The sequence below is a fragment of the Nuphar pumila genome, chromosome 13, assembly GCF_984573655.1.
Source record: "Nuphar pumila chromosome 13, dmNupPumi1.hap1.1, whole genome shotgun sequence".
Lineage (NCBI taxonomy): Eukaryota > Viridiplantae > Streptophyta > Magnoliopsida > Nymphaeales > Nymphaeaceae > Nuphar > Nuphar pumila.
The window spans coordinates 91113014-91130286 of NC_143261.1; the positions used below are offsets into that span (position 1 = coordinate 91113014).

General features: G+C 40.4%; 2 protein-coding genes across 4 annotated transcripts; one reads left to right on the top strand and one right to left on the bottom strand.

The window, feature by feature from the left end:
* Positions 1-395: 395 nt before the first annotated feature.
* On the top strand, positions 396-935 carry LOC149819138 (putative gamma-glutamylcyclotransferase At3g02910). The gene has a single exon (XM_089986349.1). The coding sequence runs from the start codon at positions 396-398 to the stop codon at positions 933-935; it is 540 nt and encodes a 179-aa protein (XP_089842475.1).
* Positions 936-1828: 893 nt separating this feature from the next.
* On the bottom strand, positions 1829-16954 carry LOC149819139 (uncharacterized). Of its 3 annotated transcripts, none has more exons than XM_089984275.1 (7): positions 16651-16954; positions 13043-13120; positions 12854-12929; positions 5088-5161; positions 4902-4972; positions 4715-4762; positions 1829-2101 (listed from the first exon to the last, which is right to left on the bottom strand). In XM_089984275.1, exons 1-6 carry the CDS (start codon positions 16675-16677, stop codon positions 4723-4725), a joined length of 366 nt encoding a protein of 121 aa, XP_089840401.1. In that variant the 5' UTR covers positions 16678-16954; the 3' UTR covers positions 1829-2101; positions 4715-4722. The 3 variants fall into 3 exon arrangements, with proteins under 3 accessions (XP_089840401.1, XP_089840403.1, XP_089840402.1); XM_089984277.1 differs by having other exon boundaries at positions 1829-2122; XM_089984276.1 differs by having other exon boundaries at positions 1829-2644.
* Between the last annotated feature and the right edge of the window lie 319 nt (positions 16955-17273).

Genomic DNA, 17273 nt, shown 5'->3' on the forward strand with positions numbered 1-17273 from the left:
ACGCAAAAAAGAAAAAAAAAAGAGCAACTATAAATGAAGTGTTTTTTTTATTTAATAAAGGTTTTCAGCCTTGCTCTCTGCACCGATGACGTGTCATACCGAACCTAAATTTTGTCTTTTTACGCAAAAGAAGACCTCAGCACCACGGGCAGCCTGCCCCGCTGCCCCGTTCTCCATGGGCAGTCTGCCCGCCAAACCCCATCCATATAACGACCACAACCCCTCCATTTATATACAGCCCCTCCCTCAATCAAACCAAACACCAACAAGACCAAGAAGAAGAGAAAAAAAAAAGAAGAAAGGAGAAAGGAAATCGGAATCCCGATTCCCTTCGCCCCTTCCGATCGCATACTACAACAGAAAGAAGAAGAGGAGAAGGAGGAAGAAAGGAAGGAATGGGGGTTCCGATCGCACCGCTGGGAGATCGCCGGCTGATCTTCACGTACGGAACGCTGAAGCGAGGGTTCTCGAACCACCGGCTGGTGCAGGAGCTCATCCGGCGAGGGGAGGCCGAGTTCGTGGGGTCCTACCGCACCGCTGAGAGGTACCCTCTGGTGTGCGGGCCCTACCAGGTCCCCTTCATGCTGGACCTCCGCGGCAAGGGCGATCGCGTCCGCGGCGAGGTCTATGCCATCTCGGCGGCCGGAATCCGGCACATGGACGAGCTCGAGGGCACCTCCAAGGGGCATTACGTCCGCCTGCCGGTGGTTATCCGGCCGGAGGAGGAGGAGGAGGAGGGCGGGGAGGAGGTTAAGGCGGAGGCGTACTTCGCGCACAGCAGCTACGGCGAGCGGCTGTGGCAGAGGAAGGGGATGAAGGGGCTGAACGTCTACTCGGCGGAGGAGACGCAGGGCTACGTCCGGAGGGCCGACCGCCCGCAGAGCCTCACCTTCCTCCAGCAGATCGACTTGTTCATCTCGGCGGGGCGCGCCTGATCAGCGATCTCGTTCGTCCCTAGGTCCTGTTTTCCGTTTTTCACAAAATCATGTTATCGCGATCTTGTTCATCTCTAGGTCCTGTTTGTCTGTGGCCTTTCTTTTCCCCCTTTTCTTGCCGAATGAACTCATCGAGATTTCGGTTGCGCTCTATTTCTTTCTCGTTCAGAACTCCTTTTTCCTTATCCTTCCTAGTTTCTTGGCCGGCAGTGAGCATATCGGGTTTTGTTGGTTGAACCGAGTCGAACTCGTATCGGAACCGGTGTGTGATAACTCATAGCGACAAATATTGCGATGTTTTTTGGAAATATAAGAAAAAATACTTTTCTTTGTGCACGTTAAAAGCGTCCATAAAAGATCGCGATTTTATGTTATGGTATCTGATGAGACCCGCCGAGTCAAACTACGTCTCTTCGAGCCGTGGGCTCCTAAAGAGCTTGTTCGAGCTCGTGAAATAAGCCCCGCAAACCGAACACTAACAACCAATGTTTGGCTCAGCTCGGCTCGCATGTACTCTTAATAATAAATATATTTCACATCATAGACTGTAGATGGTTGAAGTATTCTGCTTGCAAACAACAAGTTCAGAGTTCAAATCTTATTGTTTACAAGTTTGAAACAATTATTTTTGTAAAACAGCCCGTTTAAGTTTAGCTCAGGGTCTCGTTTAGCTTGGGCTCTTCATGACCTCAAGCTTGGCTTGCTCCACACAAGAAACAAGCCAAGCTTGAACACCCTCTGTTCGGTTCATTAGGCTCGCTTAACAACCCTATGAGCGTGCGTGTGTGTAGATCGCTGACATCTTGACTATCGAGTGTTTGATGACTTCACCACTGCTAATGTTAAAAGAGACCCAACAACCTCACAATTTAAGTACCATGATTCACAAATAATGATGTCAATATTATAGCTATTATTATTAAGTAAACAACCTGAGCATGTTAAATCTCGCAATCAAAAAAGTTGTAAGCATTTCCCACATAATAACATCATATTCCCACTCGTATATGGCAAATGAAACACTTTAACACAGTGATGAACTAAAGATGACCCTTTTCTCCATGAAAATTCTGGATCAGATTTGCTCTCATTGAATGAAATTCGTATCACTGCTGCTTCGTCGACCATGAGGCAGTGTATGCTCACATGGTTCAAATGGCACTGAACTGCACAAGGATTGGAAGATACTGAAACAAGAGTTTGAGCACCAATTAAACCAGGGCGGCTTAAACAACATGAGTTAGGCGATGACCAAGCCCTTGATGTTGGTTTACAACAAGAAACAACAAGAAACAGCATAACAGAATCCGACGACACAATGCCATCAGAACGCGAATCAACCGCACACAATAATAAAGAAAAACTACTAGCTGGAAATCCTCACGACCAAAGGCGCGTTAACTTGGCCCTTTGCAAGATTCTCATGAGAATTGAAGTCACGAGCACGACCCTGTGACTCTGACTCACAAAATGTGAGAGAATGAATCACATTTTCTTGCATTAGTAATGGTGTGAGAAAATGGGCTTGTAAGAATCACTGTCACAGACCCAAACCACCCTGCCTTATGTAGCCCACCTGTGAAAGCTATGGACACACCTGCGCGCCCCAGTGGGGCTCGATCCAGCATCTTCATCTCAATGCCCTCACACCCACCCCAATGGCCATATGAGAGACCACCATGGTGGTAAATATCAATAGATTTTTCAATCTACACCAACCAGACAAACACACATTCAGATGTTATTACATGCTAGTCATGTCAATTCAGATTCGTTTTAGGTGCCAATCCAGATTTGCTAGAAACTTGTCATTAGTAAATGAATTCGTACCGAGGATCTAGATATATTCCTGTTGCAAATACAATCTTAAACTCCAGATAATCACACAGCAGAATAAAAAGAAAAAAACACGCTCTAAAATGGATTTTTCTTCTAAAGGAATAACATATTTCATCTTTCATTCCCACTCACACTCTACTATTGCCAAAGGAATATATCACTGAAATTGATCAGACCCCACAACCATATCCTGGTAACAAAGGTTTGAAGCTCAAAGACATTAAAATCAAGACGAGGATCCGATGGATGTGTTATTTTGGTAATCCTTCAAAAGACAACCATATTTATGGCTAGAAAATACTTATGATGAAGTTTAAGATCATGCAAGAGAAAGGATCCACATCTCGATGTGGCTTGAGTCAAGCTACATCTGTAAAATATGGAACCCTGAGACCCCTCAGTTATGAAACAGGATCCTAACCATCCAGCTATCGCAGTCAACCCCTGATACAAGTTAGATTTGACAGAACTTGATAATATAATGATTAGAATATGAAAAAGCTCTTTTTTCTGATTCCAGACCCAACAGTACAATTTGTGTGTTAGGTCAAACAGGGTTAGGGCATCAACCATTGTCACCCCAACACAGTTATGAAACAGGATCCTAACCATCCAGCTATCGCAGTCAACCCCTGATACAAGTTAGATTTGACAGAACTTGATAATATAATGATTAGAATATGAAAAAGCCCTTTTTCTGACCAGACCCAACAGTACAATTTGTGTGTTAGGTCAAACAGGGTTAGGGCATCAACCATTGTCACCCCAACACAGTTATGAAACAGGATCCTAACCATCCAGCTATCGCAGTCAACCCCTGATACAAGTTAGATTTGATAGAACTTGATAATATAATGATTAGAATATGAAAAAGCCCTTTTTCTGACGAGACCCAACAGTACAATTTGTGTGTTATGTCAAACAGGGTTAGGGCATCAAATCAACCATTGTCACCCCAACAAGGTATAATAAAAGGGAGTTAAAAGATCATTCCTGGTATCATGATTCTAAACATAAGTATTTTCTAAACCAGAAGAGAGAAAGGGTACCCTAAAATCAATGGCATGGCTTAAGGGTAAACTTTCAAATAGCAATAGAGTGCTGGGAATAGACTTAAAGTTTTAATGGGGATCAGGTAAGGCAGCATGTGAAATAGTGGTACTGGATATTCAATAAAAAATACAACTCACCGATAAGAATAAGTGACTTCTTATCAAAGAGAAACAAGTGACAAGTTAGCAGCACAATAAGGCATCCTTTAGAGTTGATGAAATAAATCATGTACCAGTTTGACCATCTTAAACTTCATCATAACCACTACTTACAAATCACACATGCTTTACATGGATCTGTAATATCTCTATCAGGATTTTTTTTCAGTTTATTACACGTAAAAAACATGTCCAGGATCGGAGACCTGGTTGCACTGGTCATAGCATACTGCACCGACGGTCGTCATCTCAACAGCATAAAACTTCATGCACACACACACCCTTCCCCCTCCCAGGGTGCTGGTCTTCACCTTGGGGAAGGAGGCGGCCACCTATGTCACATGGACACTCCATTTTTGCATGTGTATCGTGTCCTCGTATATACTAGTCATATTTGGAAACTTCGTAAAAATGGCTGCATCTCCTATCCATCTGACACAGGTACCCACATGGGGGCTCGAACGTAGGATAAGGGGAAGCTGCCTATCCACAAGCCTCAGGGCATGTGGGCAACCCCTTGGGGTTTGCCTATGAGGAATTGCTTACATTGTATGAGAGACATATGTTTCAACCAATTAAACGACCCTACCTATGATTTATATTCTACAAAACATGCAGAGCTATCCATAGCAAATGTATCAAACTTCTGAAGCCGTCAAAGGACAGATTTCTACAACAATATAAACAAAGAGAAATGCTGTCAAGCAGGAGGGGAAAGGAACTGCATACCTGACTCATTAATCAACAAACTCTCCCTTTTCTCTCAGCTGTTGTGCCCTGAAAAAGTTAGATACATTGCATGTGAACCATAATATACAAGAACAGGCACCCTTTTCCAGGTAGATATTTGTTACCCTCTATTAAATGCACCAGAAACTATACACTAGAAAAATCATTTGAAATATTGAGCAAATACCATATTGAAGCATCACCAATACCAAGGCCATTGCAAGTTAGTATCATTCCCTTAAATCGACTGAGGTACTCCTGCAACAGAACATCCTTGGAATTAGCTACCAAGAGTGAAAGTCGTTGGATACTTGAGAAATAATAAAAAGATAAACTGCCAATTTCAAATGTCAAGATCAGGTAAGCCTCATACTCGTAGCGTGTATCTTTCAATGTCATAGTTCCCAGTGAGGTCATAATTTAAGCGTTTAGCTGGATCACTTAAAACTGCAAAACAGATCAAGGAAAATTGAGCTAATAACACAGGTAAATAGTAACACATCTTGCATGTAGTGGAACCCCACTTGGTTGGCCCGAGTGCACCATAGCTTGTGCAGCTCAATCCTTCTCTTGCTCCGCATAGGACTTGGATACCAACACAAGGCTGTATTTCCTTAGGACCTCCCTAGAACGAGCCTCATTCCTAGGAGATCTAGGAACAACCGGAAAAAGGTCCAGGTTTACAAAAATGACCTATACAAACTCCAAACACAAATACAAGGCCAAAATGCAAGGTGCAGCTAGCCAAAATGCTAGAATACAAGCTTACTTCCTCAGGAATGCAATGTAATGAAGTGCCAAATGAAAGGAGCAACGTCTCCAAGCGAAAGCACGGAAGCACGCACATACACAAGATGCCACTAAAGGGCAAAATAAACCACAAAAGTGGTCAAGCACAAAAAGAAGATAAAAAAATATATCTCACTTCATAGAATGCTTCAAGAGAAGCTTGACAAATACATGGGGCTGTGCCCCTTATTTATACACAGCAAGGGACCCAAGGAGGGGCTCCCATAGTGTCGTTGGAGCCCCTCCAACGGTCATATTTATGACCGTTGGAGGGGTCCAACGACTCTATGTGGACCCCTCTCAAGTGAATAAAAAACAAAAAAGAAAAAAAGCAAAAAAATGAAAAAGAATAAAGGAAAAAGAAAAAGAGAAAAGCATATCAATGATATGCGTGTACAGGGTGAAATGACAGAAATACCCTTATCGGGTTTTACAAAATAAATATATATATATATTTATATATATAGATAGACACATAGACATATATATATCATATATATGTGTATGTGTCGTAATCTATGTATATAGATATATATATATAAATATACATCATATTTTAACACCCCCCCTCAAACACATGGTGAGATCACCGAGAGTTTGCTAAGGAGGAAGTAGAAGCGAGGCGAAGGCAAAGCTTTGGTGAAGAAGTCCGCCAACTGATATTCGGTAGGAACATATGGAAGTTGAATGGTGCCTCGTAAAAACTCATCTCGAACATAATGACAGTCCATCTCAATATGCTTCGTTCGTTCGTGAAAAGTGTGATTGCTAGCGATATAAATGGAGCTCTTGTTGTCACAGCATAGCTTTGAAGGAGTTGAGAATGAGACACCCATATCTTTAAGTAAGCTTCTTAACCATATAATCTCAGTTATGGTAGTGGCCATCGCACGATATTCGGCTTCAGTAGATGAGAGAGAAACTTTACGCTGCTTTTTACACCTCCAGGAGATAAGTGACTCCCCAAGAAACACACAATAACCTGTGGTAGAGATACGATCATCGGGGTTACCCCCCCAATCAGAGTCAGTATACGCAAGTAAAGTAAGAGGTGAAGAAGAGGATAAAAATACTCCCTTAGTTATGGAATCTTTTAGATATCTGATAATCCTCATTACTGCTGCCATGTGAGTGGTGGTAGGAGCAGTCTGAAATTGGCTTGCACTATGAACTGCATGGGAAATGTCAGGCCTGGTAATAGATAAATATGTTAAGGATCCAATCAATTGACGATAAGGCGTGGGATCTGCTAAAGGAGTGCCATCATTGGCTGTCATCTTGGCATTGATCACTTCTGGAGTCTCCACCCTTTTGTCATCTGTTAGCCCAGACCTAGCAATAATATCAGAGGCAAGCTTCATCTGAAATAGGACATACCCCTTGGGGGAGTATGCAACTTCAATTCCTAAGAAATACCTCAAAAAACCCAGATCAGACATATCAAAATTTTTCTTAAGAATATTTTTAATAAGATCAATACCTTTCTTATCATTACCTGTGATAATCATATCATCAACATATAATAACAAAATGGTTATGTATTCATTAGAGGATTTAACAAACAAAGCAGTATCAGTGTAACATGAGGAGAAACCATTATCAAGAACTACTTTGCTAAAAAGATCATACCAAGCTTTTGGCGCTTGTTTTAACCCATAAAGAGCTTTGTTCAATTTTAGAATATTGCCTTTCCCAATTTCAAGACCCGGCGGAGGATCCATAAGAACTTCTTCACATAAATTTCCATTTAAGAAAGCATTTTTAACATCAAGTTGATATATAGGCCATTGTTTGATGGATGCTAAAGCAATTAAGGTTCGTACACTAGTTATTCTGGCCACGGGAGCAAAGGTTTCTTCATAGTCAATCCCATATTCTTGGGCATAGCCTTTTGCTACCAAACGAGCTTTGTATCTTTCAAGAGACCCATCACATTTAGTTTTGACTTTATATACCCATCTACACCCAATTGCCTTCTTCCCTAAAGGTTGAGGAATAATGCTCCAGGTTTGGGCCTTGTTAAGAGCCTCTAATTCGATTTTCATGGCTTCAATCCAATGTGGGTGATCTTTAGCTTCCTTGAAAGAGGTAGGTTCGTGATACGAATGTATTAACATAAGACAGGCCCTATAATTCGGAGAAAAAGATTCATAGGACACAAACTTTTGTGGTGGCCTACTGGTACGAGAAGATCTCCTAGGTAGATTGTTGTCAGTAGATTCTTCTAAAGAGAAGTCTTGAGAGTATCTGTCAATAGCAGGTTGATGTTCATTTCCTATCCGCCGGGTATAGACATTTATATCATTAAGGTTTTCATTTTGGGAGGTATTATCATGTTGTTGTATATCATTATAATGTGAAATTCCATCACAACTAGTATCACAAGAAATAGCCTCAGGAGACTCAATTCTAAGAGCTAAGTCAAATAAAAAAGAATAATCGATGTCTTCCTTAGATGTGTGGATATCGAAACCATTTTGTTCTTCAATAAAGTTTACATTTCTCGACACATATAATTTATTGTTTCGAATATCATAACATCTATAGCCTTTTTGATTCTCACCATAGCCAATGAACACACATTCAATAGCTTTAGGTGACAACTTATCTTGTCCTAGACTAAGTACAAAACATTTGCATCCAAAGATTCTTAGTCTATTAAAATCGGGAGTAATTTTAAATAATTTTTCAAAGGGCGAAACATTTTTCAAAGAGGAAGAGGGCATACGATTCACAAGATATGTTGCGGTAAGAAGAGCTTCGGCCCAAAAGTTTTTAGGAACACATTTAGACACAAGAAGAGTTCTTGTGGTTTCAATTAAATGCCTATGTTTCCTTTCCGCAAGACCATTTTGTTGCGGAGTTTTAGGACAAGATCGTTGGTGCAAAATTCCATTTGTTTTAAAATAATTTTGGAAGTCTTTAGACATGTATTCTCCTCCGGAGTCGGATCTAAAAATGGCTATATTGTGTTGGAATTGGTTTTGAACAAGAGCGTGAAATTCTTTAAAATTAGTGAAGACATCGGATTTATTCTTGATAATATAAACCCATGTGTATCTAGTAAAATCATCAATAAAAGAAACATAGTAAGAAAAGCCTCCTTTGGACATAACGGGTGCCGGTCCCCATACATCGGAATGCACAAGTTCAAAAGGCCTTTTTGACACAAAATTGCTATGAGAATATGGAAGAGAGTGAATTTTCCCAAGAATACAATCATTGCATGTAAATGTATTTGTATTACAAAATTTTTCCAAAAATGGAAAAAGGTACAATTTGGAAATACTAGGGTGCCCAAGTCTCCTATGCCAAGTCTCAATATCTTTAGATTGAACATGATTACAAAATGATTTGGATGGCAAAGACAAAAAATCCATATAGTAAAGGTCCCCTCTTCTATGGCCTTGCCCAATCCGCTTCCCGGACCGGAGATCCTGCACATAGCAATGGGTTGGTGAAAAAGAGACATTACATTCAAAATCGGTAATTTGAGAGACGGAGAAAAGATTTAGATTAAGTTTTGGGATGATTCGGATTTTGGGAACAAAAAATTCTTTGTTTTGGTCATAAATTTTCTCAAGGTTTCCAATACCCTCAACATTTAAAGAAGTTCCATCGGCGGTGGATACATATGATTTAAATTTATTGAGACTTGGTTTTGACAAAAGTGATGCATTTGGAGTCATATGGAAAGAGGCACCCGAATCAAGAATCCAAGAAGACATACCTGGGAATGAAGAAATGGCGGCACCGGAAGTGGAAGGTGAGGATGATGATGTAGAGGCGTTCATCTTCATAAATTGTTGGAGAGTTTCGGTTAGATGAGCGATGGAATCCTTTATGTCACCATCCTTCTTTGAATCTTCATTGATGATTGGAGGAGTTTCTCCCACGGAAGCTACCTTCTTCTTGAATTTAGGGCAATCGGGACGAATATGGCCCGGTTCATTACAATTATGACAAATGATTTTCCTTCCTCCACCATTATTCTTCCAAAAATGTGGTGGTTTATATGATCTTACATTGTTGCCGGGTCTAGACACGGCATGTACTTCATCAACATCCCTTTTCAAGGCCAAACGGGTTTCTTCTTGACATAAATCGGCCAAAATATCGCTTAGAGGAGTAGAGGCTCTATGAAGTAGAGATCCTCTAAGTTGTTCAAATTCGGGATAAAGCCCATGAATAAATTGAAAGAACCTCTCTTTTTCCATTTGCTCTTGTCTCATAGCAATAGCACTTCCTTCCCATTGTGGTTCGAGAAGGACAAGTTCATCCCATAAATAGGATAGGGCACTATAGTAGTCCCTAATGCTCATATCACCTTGCTTGGTAGCTCTTACCTTTTCTTGAAGAAAAAAATGCCTAGCAAGGTCCCTTTGAGTGTACATACCTTTCATGAAAAACCATGCTTCATTAGCCTTCTTGAATTTTGCAAGATTTGCACAAATCTTCAATTCGACGTTATTCATGAACCATGCTAAGATTTTAGCATGTTCACTTTCCCAATCTTCCATTTTAGAAGAGTAATCAAGAATAGCCTTTTCTTTTTCTTCTTCATTCAAGGCTTTTTCTTCACCTCCTTCAAATTTAGTTAACTTTAGTTGTGGTTCCGGAATAGTTCCACAAACATAACCCCAAAGCCTTTTACCTTTGAGATTATTCTCCATAGCGGCCGCCCACATGCGATAATTGGTCCCATCCAATTTGAATGAGAGATCGATTTTTGCATCTTTGTTGGCCATTAGAAGAAAATTTTATAAGACAAGAGAGAGGAGAGGTATTACTTGTCAATGGAGGATCCAATGAGGCCTTCTTAGCCAAGGCTCTGATACCATGTAATGAAGTGCCAAATGAAAGGAGCAACGTCTCCAAGCGAAAGCACGGAAGCACGCACATACACAAGATGCCACTAAAGGGCAAAATAAACCACAAAAGTGGTCAAGCACAAAAAGAAGATAAAAAAATATATCTCACTTCATAGAATGCTTCAAGAGAAGCTTGACAAATACATGGGGCTGTGCCCCTTATTTATACACAGCAAGGGACCCAAGGAGGGGCTCCCATAGTGTCGTTGGAGCCCCTCCAACGGTCATATTTATGACCGTTGGAGGGGGTCCAACGACTCTATGTGGACCCCTCTCAAGTGAATAAAAAACAAAAAAGAAAAAAAGCAAAAAAAGGAAAAAGAATAAAGGAAAAAGAAAAAGAGAAAAGCATATCAATGATATGCGTGTACAGGGTGAAATGACAGAAATACCCTTATCGGGTTTTACAAAATAAATATATATATATATTTATATATAGATAGATAGACACATAGACATATATATATCATATATATGTGTATGTGTCGTAATCTATGTATATAGATATATATATATAAATATACATCATATTTTAACATGCAACCCCGGCTATGGTCCTCAATTACAAACACAAACCACCCCTCTACAAGCTCCTCTCCACCAGCTTTCCAACCCTCCACCCCCCCCCCCCCCCAAGAAGCACCGAGAAACTCCTCAAGATGAGAGAGTTATGGGCCTTGCAGCCCTCCAAAGATGGCATCCCGAGCCTATCGCAGGCAGGGGGAGGTTCTTCAGCACCTGTGGTGCTTTGGCTGCTGCTGCAGCAGCAGCTGCGGTAACCTGTTGTGGTTGTTGTGACTGTTGTGGCAGCTGCTACGATTGTGGTAGCTGTTTCTACAGCTGTGGTGCCTCCGTGCGCTGTGGTGACTAGGTGTTGTGTGCACTAGGTTGCTGAGTGTGTTCGTAGCAGCGCACAGGCATGGCTGTGGCTTGCAGGTTGCAGTTGTGTGCAGCACGAAGGAGTCACTACCGGTACAAACCGCCCAACGGGGTACTCAACCCTGGTGAAATCCTCTGGTGGTGTGGGGTCCAATAAACTCACAAGAATCCTTGTGCCTGAAAAACTGAAGAGAGCGCGGAAGGATAGTGGACAGAGTCACCGGAAAAGGAAGAAGAGGCGGATCGGTAGCTGCACAGGCATGGCAGGGACTGTTGCTGTTATGCGCAAGCCAAGAAGGAGGTCGTCGGCACTAGCCTCACCGAAGAGGATTCCTCCAGTGGTCTCTTGACCAATCGACATGCAACCCCAGGTGTGCCAGCAAAAATGAGATGAGCACCCACGGAATCTCTGACATTCGGCAGGAAAACACCAATGGAGGTGGAGGCTATGTGTGTGTGTGCAGGCTGCGGTGGGCGTGTGCATGGGAATTCGACCGAAATCGAAGTGTGGCCAATCTCCCAACCAAGGCCACTAATGATGCAATCTCGATGAGAGTATCTCAGAAATGTAATCGGCATCACCAGAAGTTGCCGGAGTTAGCCGAAAAGTCTGATATAGCCACCACCGGCCAAATCTATGAAACCGATGAGAATTATGGCTAGATCGGCATGATCTAACCATGAATTCCTCATAGATCGCAACAAATACCAAGGAAAAGAGGGATCAAGTATTAGATCTCCGGTCTACGCAATGATCTAAGTGAATTATGCTCAAATTCACAAGGATCGAGAACAAAAAAACCACCTCAGTATGGTAGAGTTCCCGCCGATCGACATTTGCCAAAAAACCAATTGATCGGCCGGTCCTAGCTGAGATCTGATGCTCCTCAGCTGCAGAAAGGTGTTGGTCGTCCAAAATGATCCCCGAAATTGTACAATTTGCTGCTGGGAAATAGTGAAGAGCTCAGCCAATGGTGAAACCGAGTGAGCATCAAATGAGAAGGCCCAATCGGCCAAGGCCGCCGGCCAATTGGTCGTCTGATGGTCTAGATCTAACCTTTAAGGAGTGAATTAGATGATCAACTATGAAATTGAGGAGGAGATCACCTAATTCTAAGATCTACAATTAAGATATATGTGAAAGAAGGGAGAGAAGAAGAAGAGAAGGAAGAAGAGAGAGAGAGAGAGAGAGAGAGAGAGAGAGAGAGAGAGAGAGAGAGAGCAATTTCCAATTGCCAAGATGATCCTCAAAGTGGCACCAAGTGTGCTTTTATAGGCACAACTTGTGCCTACAAGCAAGTGGATCCCCAAAATCCAAAAAGCCAAACCCGTGGACCCCATACACCCGCCAAAATGAAAAGTCAAAAAGTACAATGGAAAATCGGCTAAGTACTAAACCAAGATCCTCACCGAGCTCACATTCCTCGTGGGCTGAACTCAAGGTGAGTGAGGCCTACTAGTGGGGCCGTAACACATGCAACTAGAGAACATTTATGAATCCTCAAAATGATAATTTCATCTATGAATTCCCAGCAAGCATTTGACTTTACACATAAATGACACATCACATGCAAACCTCAATTAAACTTAACAGTTTTACCTTTATAAGCTTCATTTATCTCTTGGAATTTTGCTGTGGCATCTTTGTCACCTTTATGCTTATCAGGGTGCCACTTCTGAGAACAGAGAACCCAAAATATGAACTCAACCAGATGCAAGTGAAAAGATCAGAATAATATCAAAGCATGACATCAACTGAGACAGAATAGGTACATAATATATAACATACTAAAGCAAGCCTTCGGTAACTTAATCTGATTTTCTCATCAGTTGCATCATACTCAACTTCCAGAATCTTGTAATAATCCTGAATAAACACAAATAGCAAAGTTTTAGAATAAAAGTAAGACCGTTATGTTATCAGATATTGTAATTATGAATAATGCTTCCAATTGCAATTTACACGCATATAAAGAGCAGGAAAAGATGCTCTCAAGTCTTACAGCTTGTCAAGTTGGGGCCAAGTTCTGAAGTACCCAAATCAATATATGACATTGTGGCAAAAATTTTGAAATAAAAATTACATCAGTTTGAATTCAGAAATTTTTTATCCAGCTGAATTTGGTACAACTTGAACCAAATTGGATTCACGTCCCGCACCATGGGCATGCGTGTTACTGCAAGAAAACAATGCTGGGTGAAACATGTGGTAAAGTTAAGCACATTGAATGCATCATGCATGATTTTATGAAACCAAAGTGCTTATGCTTTATAAATATAATGGATTCAAATCCAACTATAGGTTCAGAGATTTAGAAACACAACCAGTATCCAAATCGGAATTTAAAACTGGCAAACTTGATGTTCGTCTTGGATTAAGATTAACATGATCCAAGCTAAACATGACCAATCAAGAGTCCTTGATACACTGTTCATCATGAAAAATGGCATCCAAATCAAGTAATTTACTAACTTTTCTCTAAATGGCATTTTCCAACATTTTCCATATATTATTGTTAGCTTTCCCACAAACTTTCAGAAATGAAGTAGCTACATGGTTATTGCACTTAGCATCTAAACATTACAGATACTTCAAGCAATCTATTATAAATTGATAATTCAAGAACTTATGATAGTCTGCACTCTGCAGTTACTGTATAATTGCCACCTTCAAATCCAAACCTTCACTTAAGGTACATCATAAGATTTACGTTTATATTCGTGCAAAAAATTGTTCCTTCCTAGTATCCCCTTTAACATACATGACTCATTGATGACAACATGCATCAATTAGGATGGAAGAAACTAAAAACTGAACCTAATATCCAAGCTGGAGTTGAAAATAAATAATATATAACATTTTAATAGCCCATGCTGAGTCCATTATCTTCCATCACAAACCATGGGACAGTAGAATAGACAATTAAGAACTATCCTATTACCTCTTTATAGGGCTTATTTGCCTCAAAACTAAAGATGATTTGAGTCTGAATACTGATTGCATTCAAATGTGGACAATCTCCATTTTACTTTGACAAAAGGACATGCAATCTTGCAACAAGGAGATCTATATGCAGTCACATCTAGACTTTATTTTATACCACACTTTGCCAACGCTTCCAAAAGGCATCATATGGTCTCAATAAGACAAGATTAACATCGTTTAAGAAATCTTATATAATTAATAAAGTGGATTTGTTCACATACTATCAAAATCCAGCTAAAACTATACCGGCTTAATCTCCAAGCCATACTAGATCAGTGTTAATGCCACGGGATACAGGCACCTGTATGCAGTATGATTATACAATATCATGGTCACAAATACCGGGCTTGGCTATATCTCGGCAAGGCAATTTCTCGCTATAATATAGGTTTAGTTGATAAATCTCGGGAAAAACTCTGTACTTAAAAAAAATACAAAAATGTTTGAAATAAGAAAAATAACATGTTTAGATAATAAAATACACAAAATAAAAGAAATAAATAAAAAAAATATAAAAGAAAGAAGAAAAATGTAGTTAAGATATATAAAAGAAGGAAAAAAGTAAAAGGTAACTCATGATATCGTGATATTATCGCAATAAAATTGAGATATATATAATTTTTTTATATTTTAAAAAATATCATGATATTTTGACTTTAATATCATTTTATGAATTTACAGCCATAGTATAGCTATATTTTCAAAATATCACCTATATCTGTGACTATGTACAGTACAACTACGGGTGGTACAAAAAGCATAATACTATCAAAGGATGGGGGATACAACATATGCGTGTCTGTATTTTAATGTGTATAACACCTATTACTAGCAGTATTAGCATAGGTATCCTGGCCAATTTTGAAATACTCAAGTTTGGCATGTCTGTATACATTCATGATATGAGCCTTATAGATGATCTGTGAGCCATCATTCTATCATGTACTTTACATATATTGCTTGAAGTAGATAGCTCAAGGCATGTGATTTCTACCTTCTAGCCAAATGGGTATTACTATAGCTTTAACACAAAAAGATTTAGAAGATTGAACTAACCTTACAGATTCTATTGCAGCAGTACACTGACCAAGCTTAATGTGAATATCTGTAAACATATGTGCACCTCCAAATACAATGTCTACCATCAGCTTAAAATCATAGGGTATTGTTATAGTAGGAGATCTAACATCACTTACAACTACGACATTGATATAGCTAACGAGAGAGAGTTGTTGCATCAACTTCTGTACATTTAGCAGCCAGGATGCCTTATTCTTAGATAGCTCAAAATTAATTGCTCTGATTGAATTCTTCTCTTGAGTTGAGAGTTGAGACCCAGACATCATAAGTTCGGGCTTTTCAACTGCTTCTTTCTGTTTCCTAGCAGACTGACTCGTCTCATGGAAAATCCAAAACAAAACTGTCTTCATATATCCAAGAGGCATGATATAGATGCATGACTGGTGCAAGCCAGCTAAGTGATCTGATTACCAAGATGGTTTCAAATTCTTTCTGACCTATCATATGATCATAGAAACAATGAGGCTGAATGAGTTTGATGAATCACTGAAGCAAATTCAGACCAATCACCAATTTGTTTAGCAAGATTATCTCCACAGACATGTTTCTCTTACAATCATTGCCATATAGCTCTTTTAAACAAAGTTGCACACAGTTGTTAGCAATCATGTATTTGTTGACAAGTTGTGTTGGTTGAAGAAAACATTAAAACAGGTACGCTCAAGAGCAAGCAATGCATAGAGATATGCCGGCAGTTTGGCAGGCATCAGAGGTTATTTAATCTCCCAACAGCGGTATGTCATGAAACAATTACACATAGGGTTGCAATTCTACTTCATTAAATGACCATACTACCCTCAGTCTTGCCAATTAAGAACTCGAAATGTGCCCATCTTGTTCGCCTGTCTATTAACCATCTCAAAATCAACCAATTCACAATGCTGAAAACAGGAGTGACTCCTTCGACCTAGTGTGATGATCATACATCTCTAACGCATATATAATTCACAAAGTGATGGTAGAAGACAGACAGACCAAATCAGCAATTAGTGAAAGATACAAAAAAGAAGTCATACGCAACAATTATAGAAATACCATCAAAATCCACTACTCCATGGTCAATTCGAACGAAGCATGGAAATCCAACATCCAATTTCTCCTTACCCTTCACTGTTTGTTCACAATTCCAAATCGAAACAACCCCAAAATTGCATTCTTGAAACACCCACAAAAACCATAGACGCAATTTATCCAGAAATCGTCAAGAGTGCTAAACCCCAATCACATGTAAGATCCCAACATCCCATATATGCAAAGAAAGACGACCACCCAATTTTCATGCCGCAGAGAAAGGGGAAAAGAGAGAGAGAGAGAGAGAGAGAGAGAGTCACCTTCTGGCGCTCATCTGCATCTCCCATCTCCTACACTGCGGAGGAGGAAGGGCCTCTCTATCACAAAACTCATGGGTGCATCCTTCATTGATAGAGGCTTCTAGCAGAGGCTCGAGGACTCCAGAGATAAGGGATTCATAGGAGTTGAAAGGCAAGAAAACGGTTGTTGTTGGTCTCTGAGAAGAAACAACACTAGTGGGTTTTCATTCATGTGTCTTGTATGGTGAGAGGAGGAAAAAGAGGAGATTCTGAGATGAAGAATGTTGGGAAAAATGAGAAAGTTGGGTTCTGCGGGAAATCGAGGCAGAGCTCCCCTGTTTTGTTTATCCACAAGCCACATGTTCTCGTGGGAAATACCTGGGGCCGTTCGGGGCCCTCAATAGCTTCATCCTTAGATGCTATCGAATGAATGAGTTTGAAGATAAAATCCCCTTTCCCACGTTCGCACTTTGCAGGATACGAAAAAACTCGCAAGGGAAATTTGTCAGCGTCAGTTTCGGGACTGAATCGAAAACGATTCAGAGTCGAACCGAATTTGATGATTGAAGCTACGGACACACCCGTCCACAAGCGGGTTCAGTGCTCCCGGAACCACCCCGCTGGCCCCATGGTCAATTTTTAAC